Source organism: Nothobranchius furzeri, chromosome 3 (genome assembly GCF_043380555.1).
Source record: "Nothobranchius furzeri strain GRZ-AD chromosome 3, NfurGRZ-RIMD1, whole genome shotgun sequence".
Lineage (NCBI taxonomy): Eukaryota > Metazoa > Chordata > Actinopteri > Cyprinodontiformes > Nothobranchiidae > Nothobranchius > Nothobranchius furzeri.
The window spans coordinates 60274972-60296108 of NC_091743.1; the positions used below are offsets into that span (position 1 = coordinate 60274972).

At 37.6% G+C, this 21137-nt stretch overlaps 1 protein-coding gene across 1 annotated transcript in view; it reads left to right on the plus strand.

The window, feature by feature from the left end:
* The window catches only part of necab3 (N-terminal EF-hand calcium binding protein 3), a 62586-nt gene that overhangs the window by 31967 nt on the left and 9482 nt on the right, over positions 1–21137 (plus strand). The window contains exons 3-10 of the mRNA XM_015959206.3: positions 1600–1708; positions 5039–5064; positions 5986–6083; positions 9057–9193; positions 10670–10785; positions 12441–12520; positions 14292–14345; positions 20658–20770. Of these exons, the coding sequence (XP_015814692.3) occupies positions 1600–1708; positions 5039–5064; positions 5986–6083; positions 9057–9193; positions 10670–10785; positions 12441–12520; positions 14292–14345; positions 20658–20770 (733 nt within the window). The remainder of the gene's footprint in view (positions 1–1599; positions 1709–5038; positions 5065–5985; positions 6084–9056; positions 9194–10669; positions 10786–12440; positions 12521–14291; positions 14346–20657; positions 20771–21137) is intronic.

Below are 21137 nucleotides of genomic sequence, written 5' to 3' on the forward strand. Positions count from 1 at the left end.
GTTTTTTCATTTTTATTCCTTGTTTTTAGTGGTTGAAGGTTAAAATAATAACTTACTGCCTATGTGTATATGTATGTATGGACCTCTGTGTTAGACAAATTTTATGTTGATATTATTTTTCTTCAGATTACTTTCTCAAGTGTTGGTGCTGCTGTAACAAGTGAATTTCCCCGCTGTGAGATAAATAAATTCTATTCTATTCTATTCTATTCTATTCTATTCTATTCTATAATACTAAAACAAATGCAAAAACCTAAATGCAAAAACCTACCGTATTGGTGTTTCTACCAAACTGCAGTCCAAAATATCCATTTTGTCCCTGTTCTCATTTTATTGTGACATTAGTTTGTTTTCCAGCTTGGTTTTTCTGTCCCCAACAGCCTGTGTGTCTCAGTCATCTGCTCAAAGCATCTAGAACTCACAGTGCTAAACTTGATTTCACTAAAACAATGTAGAAATTAAAATATTTATCCAGTTTTGAACATTTGAGCAATCAGCTAAATTAAAATAAACGCATTTTACTGGAACAAGTGTGATTTCAGCTCAATCGATATCAACCAAGAGTGAGCGTTTGTGAATGAGGGGGAGGGAGAGAGAGAGACAGAGACAGAGAGAGAGATAGAGAGAGAGAGAGAGAGAGAGAGAGAGAGAGAGAGAGAGAGAGAGAGAGAGAGAGAGAGAGAGAGAGAGAGAGAGAGAGAGAGAGAGAGAGAGAGAGAGAGAGAGAGAGAGAGAGAGAGAGAGAGAGAGAGAGAGAGAGAGAGAGAGAGAGAGATAGATACTGTTTTCTTGACTGGCCAGCACTCATGGCCTTCAACCCAGTGATGCCAGTTGGCTAAAAATGGTCCAGTTCTCCCTAGCAACCAAATGTGATTTGCTGTTTGCCACAGTCCAGGGGTGCAAAACGATATTAGTGAGTCTGTGAGAGACAGCTGGTAAAAACACACAAATAAGCACAACTGACACATTTATAGTAAATAATATATGTATACACTGTAGATTTTTTATTTGCTTTTTATTTATTTTTTTCTCTCTTAACATCAGGGAGGGTGGGACCCAATACAACCTCAATGGACGAGTTGCTACTGATAACCATTTTGCATCATCTGGAATGTTTTTATTGCTCTTTGTTCAGTTTGTCAGATTTCATTCTCATTTGTTCTTCATTTCTATGGCTAATTTCTGTCTCCTAACTCATTTCCTCAGAATCATGACTCAGGCAGGTTCACTGACACAAAATTTGGATCTGATCTTTTTCAAAGATTTCAGATTCCCCTGGCAGTTTACCGCTGACCCAGCTGTGCTTATCTGTGCGAGCAGACAGATTGATGTTTTCTCCTCGTGATGGAGCACTTTTTCAGCTATTCATCTTTTGCTATTGATTTTTCCTGTGCTTTGTCACAACAAGCTTCACTCAAAATCGATTGAGCTCTAGGAACTCCAATGGACTGAGGAGTTATTTCTAATTTCTAACGGAGCTGTATTTGTAGAATTTTTATTGATTTTGCATGCATATAAACAGTGCTTCTATGTGGCATCTTTAAAAAAAAGCTCAATTTCTTAATGATAATGACGTTTTGCACCTTCTTTGTTTTCCAGATGATGGAAAATTGTCATTTGATGAGTTTAACACTTACTTTGCTGATGGAATCCTGACTACTGAGGAGCTACAGGAGCTTTTCTTCTCCATAGATGGCCGACAGAACAAGTAATTTTTTTATCATTATTATTTGGAAAAGTCTAATAAAGAAGATGAATTATAGATTTCTGTTGAAGTTGGTAGGGACAAGCTGAAAGGTCTGACAGTTTCAGAAAGGTCTTTCATAAAAGCAACCCAAACTTCAGCTGGATGAAGAAATAACACACATCAAATTCAAAAGTGTTAATTTTCTGGTGTTGCTCCAATTAAACACCAAGAATAGTTAATTTAACACTAAAACGAGTTATATAGTTGATATGTAACACTGACATGAGGGTTAAAACCCAGCGTTAAAAATGAGTGTTTTGTAATTAACTCTGTAGGTGTCATTTTGGACAAAATAACTCCTGAAATTCTAACTGAACACCCACAGCAGCTGTAACACCTGCAGAGTTCATTCGTAGACTCCACACTTTTATTCTAAAAGTTGGACTGGTGACCGATTGGCTGCAGAGAGTTGTAGGAGCTGCAGTGGGCGAGGTGCATTGTGGGTAGTCATGTTTTTAGTTATTTTGTTCTATTTTGGGGTGTTGTGTTGTTTTTAGTTGTTCACTGTTGCAAATGTGGTTTTGCTGGTTATGTCATGTTTGTACTGTAAGTGAGGAGGTCGATCAAAAGAATGGGACCGCTGTGTGTTCCACTATCACTTTAAAAAAGTTGTGCATGTTTCAAACTACGTGCTCAGGACTCTACTCCTTGGGATCCTCTCCCACTGACTGATTGCAGTCTTGAGGTGTACATGGCATGAGTTAGCCAGTGATTTTAGTGTAGCTGGCAGCTTCCTGGCATGGCACACTGAAAAGTATTGAAATTCATTAAATCATGGTGGTGATTAATAAGTTCAGTGTTAACTGACTCTGAAAATTAACACTGGTTGTAGTGTACGGGTTACTGAAATGAACTCTTTAGAGAGTTAGGCTAACACTGTCTTGGTGTCAAAATTTAACTCAACAAGTGTTTACATGTAAAGTTTTAACAGTAATTTGGTATATCTTGTAAACTGCTGGTGTTAAAATTTAACACCTGCAGAGTTCTACATTAACACAAAAATGGTGTTACAATATTAACTCTTTTAAAAGTGTTGATTTAACACAGAAGCAGTGGTTCCCATATAAAGTCTGAAGAAGTGTTAATTTTAACTCTGAGAGTGTTAATTCTGAACTTTCACATTTGCTGTGCAGCCTCCATCCTCTAAACATGAAAACCTATCGACTATCCCAGTCACTTCAAAAAACTCCCCCCTCTGAAAGTGCAATCAAAGAAATCAGCCTGAGGGTGGCTGCAGAAGTCGGTCTGCAGTGAACGTTTAGTTCACAGCAGCAAAAGAAAGAAACAGGCCTTTTCCTCCCCTGTCGGGGTATATAGTATACAATCGTTTTAAGCTCTGCTCTGTTTCCGAAGCCACTTTTCTTTATTATCTTTGGCAGATTGGAAATTTGTATTCATGAGACAACTTGGGGACTTTTCGCCCTTCACACCTTTTTACAAAACTATAATTCTAAATGAGGTTTTGGTGTTTTTGGCTGCCAGATTGTGTGAATGAGTCCAGGTAAAATACATAAAAGAATAAAAACAAACCCTGTCATAGACAAACATGTATCTGAGATCAAATTTGCAGACACGTTTTTGATAAACTTTTAGGATTCTCTGAAGCTTTTGTAAGTGGCAACCCTATGTTTAAGCGGGGAGGGCGGCAATGGCCACCCATAATGTTTGATAGCCCCCTCACAGTCCCCACCGGCAGACTTATATGAACAATATTCTTGTGCTTGTTATATTTTCTCTTTATAAGAATATGAAAAGTCCAAACCTGGACTAACATCAAAATTTACCCATAAGCCATATAAAAAAGTTTCAAGCCTAGTCTTAAAAGTAGACAAGGTGTTTGCATCACAGACTAAAGCCACTGGCTCCACTGGCGAAGAGCCTGATGACTAAAAGATCTGCCTCCCTTCCCATTTTTAGATATTCTAAGAACCACTAGAGAACATGCAGTCTGAGAGCAAAGTGCTCTGTTAAGAACACATGGATAAATCAGATTCACTGATGTATGATGGAGCTTGATCATTAAGAGGTTTATATGTGAGAAGGATTAGGATCTTTAAATCTATTCTGAATTTAACATGTGGACAATGTAGCGAAGCTAAAACAAGAGAGATGTGATTCCCCCCTGCTAATGCTACAACAGGCTAAAACAATAGTGTGATGTAGCATAAGGTTGAACACTATGCAAATCTATTTTTGTTCCCCTCCTTTATCTTCCACAGTTAGTTAGAAGTTTACAAATTGACATTAATTAAATGCTGGCTGAGTTATCACTCAAGCTAGGTTGCTGTGCTAAGATGCTGGGAACTTATCACTGATTGACAGCTCCATCTTGAGAATATTATAATAAACTGGAAAATTATTTATTTTGCTGTAGAGATTGATTATCTACTTTATATTATAGAAAAGGGTCAGATAGTCTAAATTATATATAATTTTAGGATTCATTGAACATTTTAAACTACATACCCCAGCTCTAAACAGAATCGTTTAAAGAAGTTTGTTGAAGCTGAATTAAAACAAAGATCGGTCTTACCCTCAAGAAAACATGAATTAGATTTCACAATGATAGAGAAAAGGTAACATCTAAAACCTCAGTTTAACAGTAGTAATGATGCGTGATGTTAGAGCACAGAGAACATTCCCTCTGGTCTAATTAAAAAAGAGAAAATCCTTTTTGTTTATTATGCTGGCAGTCTGAATCAGGGAGTGGAGAACAGCTTCTGAACAGGACTGCCAAAATGTTTTGTTTGTTTTGTGCAGATGCCACTTTTAACCTTTCACGTTGCACAAGCCATTAACCAGCATCCATCCTGGTTCGCAGTGAAACCTCGACATGCAGAAAATGACCCGTAACACGCAATTAAAGCAACGGGGACGTTTTTTATGAAGGGATGGTGGCATGGTGCAACATTTATTCAAGCTGTGACACTAAAAGCTGTTTTAGTGCCTCTAGAGCTGTTATTAGACTGATAAATAAGTATTCGTTGTCCAGCAGTGCACCAACTTAAAACAAAAAAAATCAATGATTGCATGTGTTTTTGACCGACAGTTTAACACTGACATGGAATAAATGGGCTATAATTTTAGTGAACAGGCTAATAATTTGTGTGCTCAGAAGAATAATTGGTTTTTCTGGTTTGAAGTTTTGTGTGAGCCTTCCTCCGAATAATGCTGTAATATTCTCATAGATAAGAGTCCAAAGATCTCTCAGGCAGAAATGATGAGCAGCTCCTTTTTGAGTTTTCCTAATTAACTTTCCTCATTTATCTCCTCTTGTGTTCTGCCCTGCAGCAATCTGGACACTGACAAGCTATCAGGTTGGTAGAGAAGCACTTTGTCTGATTTTAATGCAAAATGTCGGCAGACATGAATTTCTGCAGAGCTTTTTTTTCCCTGACATTCACGGGGATCTGTGCTTGAGATGGTGGCAAGCAAATTTTATTTACTCGGCAAAGAGTCGGGCAGCTGTTTCAATATTTATAGCTCGTGATAACTAACTCAGCCATATACTGGTGGTCTCTTGATATTCACACATACAGCAGCATCCACCTTTTAGTTGCAGATTCTGAGCTATAAACAGAGAGAGTGTATGTAAGATGTCCTGAATAAAGTCAAGAATTGGGTCGCAGAATTTTTAAATACCACTTTTGCCCAGAATAAAGCTTCTGCATTATTAATCAAACAGGAATGGCTTCTTCTCCATTTGACATTGGGAAAAAGTTGCCAGTTTTCCACGGCAGAATGCTTCTTTTATCTAAGATCTCTGAACATTTATCATTTATTAAGCTGGGTTTATTTTAGAGTGTTAAAGTTAAATGAATTAAAGGTTTTAAATCAAAGAGCAAAGACTGTTCCTTTATTAACCTCAGTTGACAGTGATTCACATGGCACAAAGGCCTCCATTAGATTAAAATAAGGCATTAGTATTACCTAATTAAATGTCACTGCTTCACTGTTGTATTTTTTATGCACTTTGGCTAATTACAAGTATTAAATACACCCAACTTTTAGTTCCATGTCAAATGAAAGCTGTGTAGGAGTTTTGTATTCAGCTTCTGTCATCATCATCACATTTTATAACATCTAATTTTTCCACCTACTGATCATGTCAAACTCTTATTTTCTCTCTTATTTATAAGATATTCCCATTTGTAATGTTTTGACTTCCCTGGAAGTTAAAATATCATTTATGTTTTCTGATACTTTATTAACCCTTTTTATTCTTATTTTCCTATTAGATTATTTCTCTCAGCACCTTGGGGAATATCTAAACGTTCTCTCAGCTCTGGAGAGTCTGAATATTGTCATTTTAAAAGCAATGGATAAAACCAAACAGGTAAGATTTTAGGTTTATTAGTGTTATCCTATGACCTCAAATGGGCCCCATCTCTAGTAATTTTTAAATTAAAATGGAAAGCTTTCATGTATTCATCAGCATTTAAAGGAATGTTTCTTATGCTGCACCTTCTGCACTATAACTGCTCACCCTTTAAAGGTGCAGTATGTAATATAGTGAGAATTTTACAGTGAGAAAATCCCAACAGAGTCTAATGTTTCATGTTGGACACATTAATATACATGTACATATGCAGGATTCTTCTCACCTCGGTTTCACACTGGAAGCATCAGCTGCATGAAACGGCGGCGGAACGGTTTACTCGCAAACTTCAAAACGGTCCTTTTCACACTGGGAGAGTCTTGGCAGCGGCACAGCTTCCTCACTGCGCTCTTTGCTGGACTTGCGAGATCACAAGATCTCTTGAGACTTCAGGTCACGGTTTGTTTATGTAACCTGCCATTAAACCAAAAAGAAGGAAATCACGTTTGATATCACTGTTTGATGTCATATGCGATGTTGTTCCTCTCTACTGTCAGGATTAAAGCCATGAAAACACATTACTGCACTTCTGGAATGATGCTGTGAGTAAATAAGCCGTTAGGTCACACGTAAGCTTCATATATATGAAACTGCATCGCTGCAGTACTTTTATTTTGAAAATTACCAAGGATTTTACACTGAAAGCATGTGTGATTTTCTCTCTAGCCCTATGTTAGCTGTGGAAATTGGTGTGTCCCAAAAGCGGCTTATGGCACAAATAGAACCCTATCCCATCTTTAGCGGCGCAGCATGTCGCTTCTGGGACGCACCTGGAAATTGCCGCGTCGCTGCTGGTTTGAAACAATCCACAGACTATAATGGATTCTATTTGAAGCAGTGTCATTACATGCCACTGATGCTTTCAGCATGAAACGGGGGTCACCCTTCTCGCCTAACTGATGAACATTCTCAGATCTTTGTTTCCTCCCTGCAGCCCAGCTTGTCTAGTCCTTCCCTGCTGCTAAATCTGCTGCAGATGGACAAAGATGCTGATTAGTATTGCAGCCAGTGGCTGAAACACAATCTGCCCACTTCACTTCAAAGGGCCCAGTGGTTCTTGATTGTGTTCAGTCTACAGAATATGCAGATTGTGATGCAACTTCTGAGAAAACCTGTCTGTTACTGACAAATGGCATTCACCTCGCTCACAAGATTCTGAAGGATGATTTTGTTTTCATCCTGAAAAAGAGATAATGGATGAGTTTAATTAGCAGGAACTTCTCATTTTTCATGATCTCTTTGTAATCCTTATATTTAATAAATGTTTTTGTTGTTTTCATCATCAATATACAATATTTTGGTTTTAAATGTTACCAAAGGCCATAATATTACTTTAATTTTGATTGTGATTGTTAAAGGAATACAATTAAAAGCACAAATATACTAATTTTATATGCAAAACTAGTATATTTGTACTTCAAATAATAATTAAAACTACTCAGTAATATTCAGTATATATATATATATATATATATATATATATATATATATATATATATATATATATATATATATATATATATATAGTTCCCGCATCTTGGCTCCTCTGCCTCATGGTTTACCTGCACCCCGTGTCCCCACAATACAGCTTCAGCACCAGGGGCAGCTCCAGAGGGACCCTCACCCTCACTTCAGAACCTTGGAGAGAGGCACGCCAGCCACAGCAGCTGAACCCAATCTGCCATCTTTCTCTCCTAAGGACATTTAAACTGGACGCCAGCCTTCATTCAGTGAGGTCCAGAGCTAGTCTGTGATTCTCCTATGCCTGTGTGCAGCTCTAGCTAAGGCTAAACTGCTGGTTTATGAAAAGACTTTGTTGTTGTTGAGTTGAATCTCTAGTCCTTCGTTTCAGTGACTTATTTGGTGTTTCTTCAGAGGACTTTTAGTGAAGAGATTTTGGTTTTGTTATGGTGATAACCTGTGAGCTAAATAAGCTGTAGGCCTTTGTAGCATGTTTTTTGTTTACTAGCTGTAGTTAATCAGTTTTCTTTGGCTTCTGGTTTTTCCTCCCTTTTAAAACAGGGAGTTGCTTTCAGCTAGTCCCCATTTTGCTGTTCAGTTTACTTTGTACAAAACAACTTTGTTTAATAAACCATTTACTTTGACCACTGGACACTTCCTTATTATATCTCAGTATAGACCTCCTTTGATTTTCACTGTTTGTCCCCTCACCCTCCTGGATGGTCAGAGGGGACATAACATTACATTTAATACATATATATATATATATATATATATATATATATATATATATATATATATATATATATATATATATGGAATATTAATTAATAGTAATACTAATAATAGAATTTTATGGCCGGTGACATCAGATCCTGATGTGAATATGTTTTGATATTTAATCTATTAAATGTCACAGATTGTCCAGAAGAAATGTGTTAAAATGATTCAAGTCAATCAGCTCAGAATAATTAAGCTTCTTGGCATAATTTGATAACCTTTCTTTTAACTTCTGGCTCTTCCTAAAGTGGTTAAATCCACAGAGCATTGTGCACTCTCCCACCAGCAGCTCTAGGTTGTTGCTGCCGTGGACTGATAATCCCAGGATGCAAATTCTGCAGAGATTACAAGTCACTCAAAGTTCTGACAGCAAGCTCCATGTGTTGTTGCTTCATTAGCACGTTGCATGAATATAAATCCTTGGATAATGTGTTATCCTATTGTTTAGGGAATCAAGCAGCAATTATCTCTGCTATTTAAGTTCTTTCACCTTGGAATCTGGATAGAGTTCTGATTATTCTACATGTTCTGAGCAATAATTGACCCATTTAACTACCACTGTTTTACAGTGCAGAGCCCTTATTAAATCAGTTTTTGTTTATCATCTTTTCTATGGTCTCACCTGCTTTTGAGCAGCTTTTTGTTAGTGTTTGTATGTAACTTGCTGTTGTGCGTACCCCTCTCTGTCAGGAGTACCAGGGTGCCAGCGTGTTGGGTCAGTTTGTCACCAGATTCATGCTAAGAGAGACGTCCAGCCAGCTGTTGTCTCTACAGACGTCTCTTCAGTTTGCCATGGAGGCTGTGGAGGAGCAGAGCAGCCCAGCCCCGTAAGTACTGATAACACAGCTTTATTGACAGATGACAGGAGCTTTCAGAGATTCAGATGTTGCTGCAAATACAGTTTTTTTATGTAGTACAAGTACACTCACACAAATTGCTACTTGTGGGAACCTGTCATTGACTTCCATTCATTTTAGTGACTGCATTACGCCTAACCCTTACTCGAACCAATACAGAGCTATTCCTATTCTTAAACCTAAATTAAAGTTGTTTCACTAGCTCAGTGGCCAAGTGGTATGAGTTTCCACCTTGAGATAGCAAGATTGTGGCTTCAAATCCACAGTCGGATCATTCTGTGGAAAAAATGTGACCCAATGTCTCCTCGCTTGACACTTAAGGGATTCAACGGGGGGTAAAACCACCAAAAAGTTCTGGAGCACAGCCATGTCTGCAGCAAATCGCTCCCTCAGGGCATACTGTAAGTCAAATGTGGAGAACAAATTTTATCTATGTGTGATGACTATTGGGACTTTAATTTTTAGATCCCACCATACCTCTAAAAGGGTTTTTTATTGTGGGGACCAGCCAAATGTCCCCACATTTTAGGTTAAAAGTGAAAAAGTGTCCCCAAAATGTAGCACACACACACACACACACACACACACACACACACACACACACACACACACACACACACACCTTTGTTTTTTTTTGTACATAAACAATAAACAGATACACGTACCAGATTATAGCTAAGCATGCACATTTGCAACAAAAAATGCAAGACAAAGCAAATGTGCACAAGACATTTTTACACAGACCTTTAAGTTTTCACACTTTTGGGTCTCTGACTCTTACTTTAGATAAAGAAAGAAAGAAAGAAAGAAAGAAAGATGATAGATAGATAGATAGATGATAGATAGATAGATGATAGATAGATAGATAGATAGATAGATAGATAGATAGATAGATAGATAGATAGATAGATAGATAGATAGATAGATAGATAGATAACTTTAGTTAATTACACAGTAAAAAACAGAATAAGTACAAAGATTATTATTATTATTAATAATAATAATAATAATAATAATAATAATAACTTTCAGTGAAGACAACTCATACTGGGCCAAATGCCAGTCCATAAAATTGGGTCTTTAAGCGTGATTTAAAAGCTTCCAACGACGTGCCTCTCTAACCGGTGCTGGTAGTTCATTCCAAAGTTTTGTTGCAGCAGCTGCAAAAGAGTTATCACCCCTAAGTTTATGTCGAGTACTCGGCACCTCCAGGACCAACTGGCCAGATGACCTAAGCACAGAGTTTGTGTCTGTAAATGTGTTATTTTTCATCATTCTACACCTCTCTCTGTCTTTCTATTATTCCTTTTGCTAATTTTACTCCAATTTTGTCGCCTTCTTTCCACCTTGCTGTCGTGTGTTTACTTGATTTCCTCCACACTCCTCAGACAGCTGCTGTCTTCTTCTAATGTTTATCTCCCCGGCTTTCTGCTGCTGTCATGACAGGAATGAGGTAAAGACTCCGGAGCTGACAGCGGGACAGAGAAATGGCAGGAGATGTGGCCACAAGGTCCAAAACAACCCACCCCCGAGAGATTCCTGCTCTGCCACCCTGACCACTGGTAAAAAAAAATCATCAAATTATGCCTAAAAGGGTAAAGAGGAAGAAAACCAGAAAGCAAAACAGATTTTAGATATTATTCTCTGACTCTGCAGACTCTTAATATCATAATTATGTTCATTAATGAAACATTTTATGCACTAAATTGGACATGCTAATTCTAATTATCCTAGTTCTGGGTCGTCTGGTGGAACTTTTGTTCATTTTAATTATCATCTTTTGTGCAATTAACATTTCCGTTATAATAGCTTTTTTTTACTGCTACAAAATTTTCTCAGTAATGAGACATGTTTCTTAGTACCTGCCACTATCGTAAACTGTTCTGAGGTGCACACATGGATGATTCTCATCATTATAGGAAACAGTTTGTTTTCTCTAAAGAGCTTTCAACCACAGGAATCACAGCATGTTTTAATTGTTTAACATAATCTGAAACCTCATTTCTTACTCTGTAGGATTACAAGAATGGATATAAAGTCTCAAACCTGCAAGAAGTGCAGAGATTGTGAAGAAACTGTGCTGTATCTGGAACTGAGACCTTTTCAACATTAACAATTTAACACCTGAACTTATCCATGCTGTCATATTTCTCCCTATTTTCAATAATTCTGCACCAATTTTGTTTTGATCTTTTGCTCATAGGTTCTCAAAAGTTTTAGGATTTTTCAACATTGATATTTAAAAATAGTATTTTAATTATTTAAATATGTCACCAGGAAAGAGACGAAGGCTAACCAGCAGAGAGAGTGCTGCTTTAGGCAAAGTTCTCCTGGAAAACCTTGTCCTGCCAGTCATTTAGATCTTACTTTGACACATGCCACCTACCTGAACAGTGCAGCTGACTGAATACACAGTGGTTTGTGACAGGGCCATATTTTAGCAGAGTAGAACACCTTACTTTGCTTAAAAAGAAAAAAAAACAACAGAAGCTTTCAGCGTGAAGATACAAACCAGCTTAAAATGTAGCAGCCAGCTTCACGAGCTCTTCACAGGGGAGGTCCTAGACTAATCTTAGAGGAGGGCAGCTGCTGTGTTAGAGAGGCACATTTGTAAGAAAACACTGCAAACATGCCTCAAAGTATTTCAAATTTTAGTGAGCAATATCAATAACAGCTTTTAGCTTCATTTCAAAATACAACAGTTTTGAAAATAATGAGTTATCTTAGTTGAAAATATCTGTCTTAAGACTCTTTTCAATTTCAGATGCTTTTGGTCCCACTTCCCGCGTTCGGCTAAATGATCACAAATAAATCAGTACTTCTGGTGGTGGTCTGAGGGACTGGTGGCGCCAGTGTTTGGCAGGCCTTGCCTTTTTCAGTGCACCCCAGGGCAGCTGTAGCTACATTGTTAAATCGTCAATTATGTTTTTTAGAAGTTGACTTCAAGTGGATTCATATAGCTTTTACCTTGCTACTCCGTGTTCATATGCACATTTTTCTAACATAGCACATGATTTGAGATACTACTATTTCTGTGCATAATTGAGTAGGCAATACTCCACATCTCAATTATTTAAAGTAACGCAGAGCAGTTTCCTGCTCCTCCATCCTACTGGTTGAAAGTGGTATTACAACTGTCGTAAACAAGGTAGCTGCATATGTTACATATATTTTTTTCATTTATGTACTTATTTATTTATTGATTTATTGTCTTCAGGTGTCAGCATGGAAGATGGAGAGAACTGGTGCTCTCAGATCAACCGGCTACAGCAACTTTTGGATAAACTGGAATGTCAGGTACCTCCCTTTATTAATAAAAACTGAGAACTAAAAATTTATTTTTTTATGATGTATTTGGCAAAAAAGAGCAACACAAAATAATTATTAATCTGAATTATGTGGCTAATTTTGCAGATGTGAAGGAGTGTAGTGTTAGAAACTGTTGGGTGGCTCTGACAGCAGTCAGCTGATCATATATTACAAGAATAAAAGTGTTTATAAAACGCTGCAGCAAGGGCATGGATGGCTAAGTCAACATTTATCTGCCTGGACACAGATCTGGAAGAAAGGTCATTGCAACAATGCCAGGTTGGGCATGAAGGGTGACAGCAGAATACAGCCACAAATAGGTCAAACTGGAAGAAACATCCCATTTTTCATCTGTTTGTGAGAATGTCTCTTCAAAGTTTTCTTGCTAGCATTACCAGTAATGTGTTAAGTGTGTTTCAGTTGTTATTTCATGATAAACTCATCAGATGCATGTCTCTATGTTCAATCTTGAATACAATTGAAGCATAATTCTTCCATGCGTATAAATGAATGAATAAAACTGAAGTTAAAAAATAACTATGGGAAGGTAATATGCATATAATATATATCTAATGCAAGAGTTTGCACAAATCCTTTTAGGGCAAGGAAAAATTATTGTTCTAATTATGAGATGCATTTTTGGACTACATAAACACCAGTGGAGTTCTATCTTTGTAATCATCAGTGAGGCGACACAGAAACACGTGTAACTACTGTTTACCTGCAGCTATAGGTTTTTTTCTGTTTGGAACAAAGTGCCAATTTTCAGCTCCAAAGGTTTCAGTAGGGATGTCGAAAACAACCTGGAGTGTGTTTTCACACAGTGGTGCCATTTAAGTTGTTGATTATGTCATGCATTTTTCATTCTGTGTGCATTCAAAAGAATAATGAGTGCATAAAAAATGCTGGGTTCTTTGTGGGCAGCTGTGCAGATCGGTGTTTCTGTCAAACACCGAGTGCAGCCACCCCGTTGCTCTCACACCATAACCGATTCTCACCACCCATCCCCAAACCTCTTTCACGCTTTCCTTCTTTATCTTTCTGTGGCTGTTTTTTTCTTTATTAACTCTTGTTTTTTCCACCTTTTGATGCTCATTCTTGTCCTCCTTTCAGTCTCCCTCTTTTGTCAAGCCAGAGGGACTGGGAGTGCAATATCAAAGTAGTTCATAACCTGCAGGATGTTTTCAGAGCAATATCCATCCCAGCATCCTGACGCTTACACTATCACCTACACTCTGCTCTTGTTTGCTGCTCTCTCAAATTAAACACAATAAGTTTTCAACCTTCAACTGTTTCTGTTATTGCACATATTGTGTCTCCTTTCATAATACTTTCACCAATTTCAGAAATGCCAAAGATATGGTCGCAACATTTTTAGGTTTCATATTTTCTACCTTTTTTCAGGAATTCTGTTTTCCATTTTGCATCTAATCATTTAGCATTGCTTCATTCTGGTCATTTAGACAAAACAGACTGTGATTTAGCTCTAGAGAAAGTGATGTTAAACCACAGAAAAGTAGAATTTTCTCATGAAAAGAAAAAAAAAGCTCTTCCTATTCAAATGATATTACAATAAATAAAAATGAAAATAAGTGAGTTATCTAATCCAAACCCATTTTTCTCTCTTTTTCTAAGTTATTGATCTGCAAACATTAAAAAAATTATTTTCATAATAATCTGGTCAGTTGCACTGATTTATTTTAAATCCTTGAAAAAAGCCACAAGCTTTTTTCTCATGTTTCCTACCATCTCGTTTCAGGGTCCAAAGTTGGAGCCGCTAAAGGAGGATTCACTGGCCAGCACGTACAAGTCTGTAAGTCAGCATCTGGGATTTTCCTCTCCGCTATTCTGAACATGAAGGATCAGAAGTAAAAAATAAACATAAAAAATATATATATTTGCATTTACCGAGTATGTTAATATGCAAATAGAACCGCCCTATAGACATTTTTAAATGTGTTGCAGAAATCTGATCACTGGATAAATTCCACTTAAAACCTGCATTGCTTTTGTAGTGTGCTGACAGAATAAACCTTTTTAATCAGTAAATGTATCTTTTGGGTGGAAAAATCCAGGAAAATGTTGTTTCCTACATGCTTAGGTTTAGTAATCATAACGAAGATATATTACACATATTAAAACCACACATCATCTCTAAACTTTAACAATTTAAACATGAACAGCCAATTTGTCTAGATGATTTGTAAAAAATATAACTTTTATGATTACAAAATCAGAATTTAGTAGTTTTGGGGCTATTTATGGCTTTAGACGTTTAAATTCTAATTATGTTTTTTTTATGGTGCTTGTTTTCCCTCACCTTCTCCCTACCTTACCTGCCACTCACACCTGCCTTCCATCTGTAATTACTCACCTGCACTCACTCAGTAATCGGCATCCTGAGTGTATTTAGAGCCCCTGTTTACCTTACATCTTTGTTTGTTGCTCTGGAGATTCTCCCTGGTTATAGTCACATATCACTTTGTGCCAAAACAATTTCTCCAGTGTTTTTTTTATATTGTTTTGGTCTTGTGAAGCACCTCATGACTTTCAACTTGAGATGCTATATACAAAGAAATAATTTCTTCTTCATTTTCATTTCTCAGTGATTGAAAAAAACTCTGTGTGACACCCCCCATGAACAGACCAAAAGTTTCATATCCCTCAACATCAGATGACACCATAATACAAGTCACGGTGACAAAATGATAAGAATGCTACCAACACCAAATAAGTTTAGTTTATTACTTTATTTGGAGAGAACAATGTTCAATAATGAACACTCAGTAGTTACTTGGTGTAAATGCACCATAGCCATAGGCTGCTTTCAGTCTATAGTCCTCATGCATTTAAGACAACATACATTTTAAAGAGCAACTATAAAAAGAACAGAGATTGACAATAAACATACGCTATTGCCAACCAACCCTTCAATTTTAATCTGAATTCCCAATCTACAAATGGTCAAATGATTAATTGGACTTGAACCATTTTTTAAAACAGTTAAGGCTCTTGAATTAAAATTGGAATACTATTAAAAGCTATTTTTTCTACAAGCTTAACCACTTAAAATGCTGATTAGCACAGTCCAAACTAAAACAAAGTACTCACAAAGCACCTGAATTTTTGCTGCTTTTATTTTGAAACATAACACAGTCACGTGGCCCAGTTTAAACAAGGCCTTGTTTGTCATCAGTCAAATAGTTTTCTGCAAACTGAAGCAAGCCTTAAAGCGGGGCTTCGTGGGCATGCCCCCTTGCTGCTGAATACAAGTCTCTAAGCCGCAGTTGTCCTATCACATGGGTTCACCAGCCTGATAGTAGTGCTGGCTTCACCATTAGGGCATACCACAATCACCTCATCATTAGTGTTGGATTGCACTCGAATCATGTTTTAAAAGATAAATCTGATGACTTTTCCCTTACTTCCTAAATTGTCTATCTTCCCTTCTATCACACATATACTCCCGCCATATCTCAGACAGATTCCTGATGTAAGACTTTAAAACTCAGTTATTTTCCTTTCATTTGATTTTTCCCTACTATTCCCATCTCTGTCTGAGCTCCTGGGCTGACAGCTGGATCTAAAACAAATCTTGATGTCTTGACTGGTTTTATTAATGAGCCTGACATTTTCTCAGGGATCAAAGTGAAATCTTTGCTCTGTCCTTTTCATCTTTTTCTCAGAGTCATCTCACATGAACATAAGTTCCCAACTGTTTAGTCACAGTTGTTTATTTTGTCTGAAGATTTGAGAAGGCAGCTGCGCAGCATGATATCTTGTACATTTGTTATAAGATACACTGTGAGACACTGATCTAATAAACTTTATTATTAACTGTTTGCCTTCTGTAGACTTTGATAGAACCACATAGATCAGAGTGGTGCACAATTGAAATCTCCAGTTTTTAAATGTTTCTTGTTATTGTTTTAATGTTTACATGTAGTTTTCAAACAGGAGAAAATAGATTGGATTGGTTTATTAGCTTCATATTTCTTTTAGGTGGCATTGGAACTTTGTAACAGACACAACAGGGCCCATCCCAGGCTAGGTGTGGTTTGGATGTGCTTTGTAAACCTGGCAGAAGGCTTACGACCATGCCCCTCAACATTTTGTCCATGGCAGCCATGACCAAAATGAGGCCCATTAGCCATTTGTAGCTTTCTGCACAATTTTTGTGGCCCTCATTTTCATTTCTAGAATGAAGAATTTACCCTTTTCAGATGATGTAGATATTAGTGCTGCCACAAACGATTATTTTAGTAGTTGACTAATCACCAGATTTTTTGAGCGATTAGTTATGCCGTGCATAAATTCTGGGTTGAACTGCTTGATCATGTCTTTGAAATCTTGATCGCCAACCATGGACAGGGGTCTCATGTCTGTGACAAACATGTTCAAAATCGCCTCTAACAGGACTTTTGCTTTCAGAGATGTGCACGTGGTTGGCTTTGTTACAAAATCATCCATTGAAAAACACTTTTTCTTAGCTCTGTAACGTAGCGGGATAGAATAAATCATTAGCATTTTTTAATGTTAGAGCAAATGCGTGACATACATGTGCTAAAGGTAATAAAATTGCCATCACTACTGTTTTTGTTATAGCTATGAATACAAGTTACTGCCTTTTGATGTTAGCTAACTAACTAGAGGTAACTAGAGGTAGTTAACTTACAGAGGTGACTGTCCCTCTTTGTTCTCTACCATGATGTGCTTCCTTTTAAGGTGTTTATGCATCGCCATTGCGCTCCTGAGAAGGGAGAGTTTCACTTGCAATTTTCTTTACTCTACTTGCTTCTCTTTTGTCTTTGCAAATGCTCCCAAACATTTGAGTTAAGTTGATGACTCGCCATGTCTTGTCTCCAGTGATCTGAAGGCTGAGCTGGGTGGCCATTACTGCACATGTGCCTCAAGGAGAAAAGCAGCAACTGACCCGGATGGCGAATCTCAAAATTCAAATTACACCCAAAAACAACTAGCCTGGCAAGCCATCCTATATATTTAAATATATAGGATGGCCACAACCCAAGGACAGATCTCAGTCACATTGGCTGAATCTACTGTCTTTACAAGCAATTGGACAGCACTAGAATCAATCAATCAACTACGTGACGTAATTATAGCAACACAAATTAATCAATGGGGCACTCCACCATGCACCATTGGAAAAAGAAGTACCTCTATCTGCTCATGTTTTAAAAAAAGTCCCAAATCTAAATCCTCTAAAGTTTCAAAACAGTTTCAAAGAAGCATCATTCCTGAGTCGTAGCCATTTTTGTTGTTAAGCCCAATTTATACTTCTCCATCTGCGTCAGAATTGAGACATGCAAGTCCCCGATGAAGTCGCAGAGGGTGATGGAGACATGCCCAAATTTTTAACTATTTGTCAAAAGTGACAGTGTTCAAAAGCCTGCGATTGGTCAGGACACTTATTCCTGTAAATTAGTCAACAGCTTTACCTTTGACCCCCTCAAAATGTAAAAGATATTTAGCTGCAGCCAAACAAATTGAAGAAAGCATTGCGGAAAAGGTCTGAACACAGTTACGTTTATTCACCCATGACTGAAGGAGTACATAGAAATTAATAAAATGTTTCATTCATGGACAGAAAAGATGTGAATTTTTAGGTTAGAGGTACAGATTGCATGAAAAGGTTGATGGTGGACAAATTTGTTTGTGTTCAAAAGTCTCGGAAATACATTAAAACAATGTAAACACATTAGAAAATACACTATCATGGACCAGATACGTTATTGTAATGGTGGCAGGATACCGCAGAATAGCACTACGCCCTCTGTTGCCCTGGCGGAGAATTGTTTTGCAATAATCCCCTACTGATGATGAAATCCAAGAGGAAAACTTTTTTGTCAGTGCGAGTGTGTTTCTCCCTTAAGGAGCTGATGGAGAAATATTAATTAGGCTTTAGCCTCAGTGCTGTAATGAGGCCAAGCCCACCCAGTGTCTCAACAAACATAGAGCACTGTGACTGTCCTGGCCACAATTTAGTCAAGCCAATGGTAGACCGGCAGAGCAGACAGTGACGTGTGGCTAGACTGGCCTGCAGAGCAAATTCTTCTACTATTTCTACATTTTGCCTAGATTCAATGCTAAAAACAGTCACATCCTGTATGCAAGCAGCTGAAATGAGCTTCCTCGGTGGGGTTGGGCAAAGCTTGAAAAGATGAGAAGATCCCTCATCAGGGGAGAGCTTGGAGTAAATCCACTGCTCCTCTACATTTTAAGAATTCTGCTGAACTGGTTCAAGCATCTAATTGAGATGGCCCTGGTTGCCTCCTGGAGGTTTTCCCAGCACATTTCTTTGAGAGACAACATCGGGCAGATTCATTGGAGGGGTGACTTATCCTTTCTGATCTTTGTACACGAAGCTGAAAAAGGCCACTGATTAGAGGGATGTTTTGGGTTTTCTTTTGGACCTGTTACCTCAATGACCTGACCTTTGATATGCAGAAGAAAATGTTTGACTGGATGGAGAGCAAAAAATTTAAAACCATCTTTTTTCAACTGTTGCAGCATTTTAAGGTTGAAGAAAAATCAAAATGCATGCAATTAGGATAAAACAGCTCTCAAACATTTGTATGATTCAGTGCCTTTGTGGCAGAATTGTTTCAGTCACTCTGTCTTTAAAAATATTTCAGCAGCAGAAATAAGAGTGTGCTGAGAAAGCTGACGTTTTCAGCTGAGCAAATTATAGAAAGTACACCGCGTACAGACACTTAATCAGTGGGCATCCTCATAGTGGTCATTTCAATCTATGGACTCATTTCTGAAACAATTCTTCTCTAACTACACATCTATTTTCTGAGTCTCCATCAACAGTTGGCACCCTTTGATTTTTATTGCTCTGCTGAAAAAAAAAATTCTAAATTCAACAAAATTTCTTCCTTATTATTTTTGCTGCAGAGCCGAATAAATTTTGTTTTTCTACGCAGACTCATAATCAGGTTAATTTTCAAAGCAACTTTCAAAGCTCACTAGTCCTGGCCACAGCGTGCTAATTACTAGTATAGAAATAAAAACAACAAAGTTTTTAAATTGTAAACATCATTTTATCTTAATGAGACAAAAGGAAGATGGGTCAAAATGACCTGTTAAGTGTGTTTACTTGAGGCAGTGATGACTTTGAGTAAATGAAGATCAAGTGATGAAACTAAATGAAAAGCAAAGCCCACAGTGAATAAATCAATAGACACCACTTGCTGGCAGGCCTTATTGTAACTGATCATTAAATGACCCAAAAAATTAAAACACACAGATTTCAGCCCTCTCCTATGAAATCTTTGGATTCAAGAAATGCACAGGTTCTATGGACTATCATGTCTTTCTTTGATTCATTGAACAGTCATGAACAGAATGCGCTATTGATGACCTGATTGCACATTTGAAAAGTGGTATAGTATGAACAAAAAGAAAAAGTAGTCTGAAAGTCATCAGATTGGTTTCATGGCATCATAAAGGTTTTTTTCTATCAGCTTGGTGAGTTTTTGTTTATCAAATTGGCGAACAGGATTTGAATGTGTGAGAATAATAAAACGTGAAATACCACTTGTTTATTTTTGGGTTAGCTGTGTTTAGTGATTAAGATGTGCACATTTTAAGGCACAATTAAATCTCTTTTGGAAGTCTCCATCTGGACAAGTTCTGCCTACATATCCCAAGGGGATGTTTGCATCGTCCTTCAGTTTTCTTATTGTGATCATTGCCAGACCACTTATTAAATTCTTTCTATGTCCTCCCACATTGACCCCTGTCATTGTGAGCTTATTCATATCAAAATATCTTTACCACCAATGTCAAACTTAAACCACTTCTTTTCTTAAATCAATGACTAAAATTCATTTGCATGGTGACGCAGTTGTCAGCACTGTTGCCTTGCAGCACGAAGGTCGCAGGTTCGAAACTCGGCCGTGGCCTTTCTGCGTGGAGTTGCGTGTTCTCCCCATGCATGCGTAGGTTTCCTCCGGGTACTCTGGTTTCCCCCACAGATCACAGCATGCCCTATAGGTTATAAATTGTAAGTCGCTTTGGATAAAAGCGTCAGCCAAATAAATAAACATAAACATAAACGAAATCCAGTCTAATCACTTCCGTGTCACTCTGCCAACAGAACATCCTGCTTGTCCAGAGGCAGATGTCTGTGATTGATGACGATCTTGACAAATTCCGGAAAATTCTCAACAGTTACGTTGATGCCACCTCGACCCACTCCGACAACCTGCAGTGAGTGTTTCCAAATAAAATGATGGGTCTTTTAAACCTTGTGTTCGATTCTGCTGATGTGGCGGCTTTCCCATTGTTGAGCAACGCTGAATCAGGTGGTGGGAGTGTCAGCCATGCCAAAACTGCTGCAGGGAATTAAATTATTGTTTTATGAGCTCTTATCATCATCATCATCATCATCATCATCATCATCATTTATTTATTTCCAACATGCCAATAACATCACAATTAACAACAGGATATAAATCAATAATAAACCTCACAAGATAAATCAATAATAAATCAAGTTGACATTGTTGTAGGCATGTTCGAACGGGAGTGGGCGGAAGCCAAGCTTATTCAAGCCCACCCCTATTTTTCACTAATA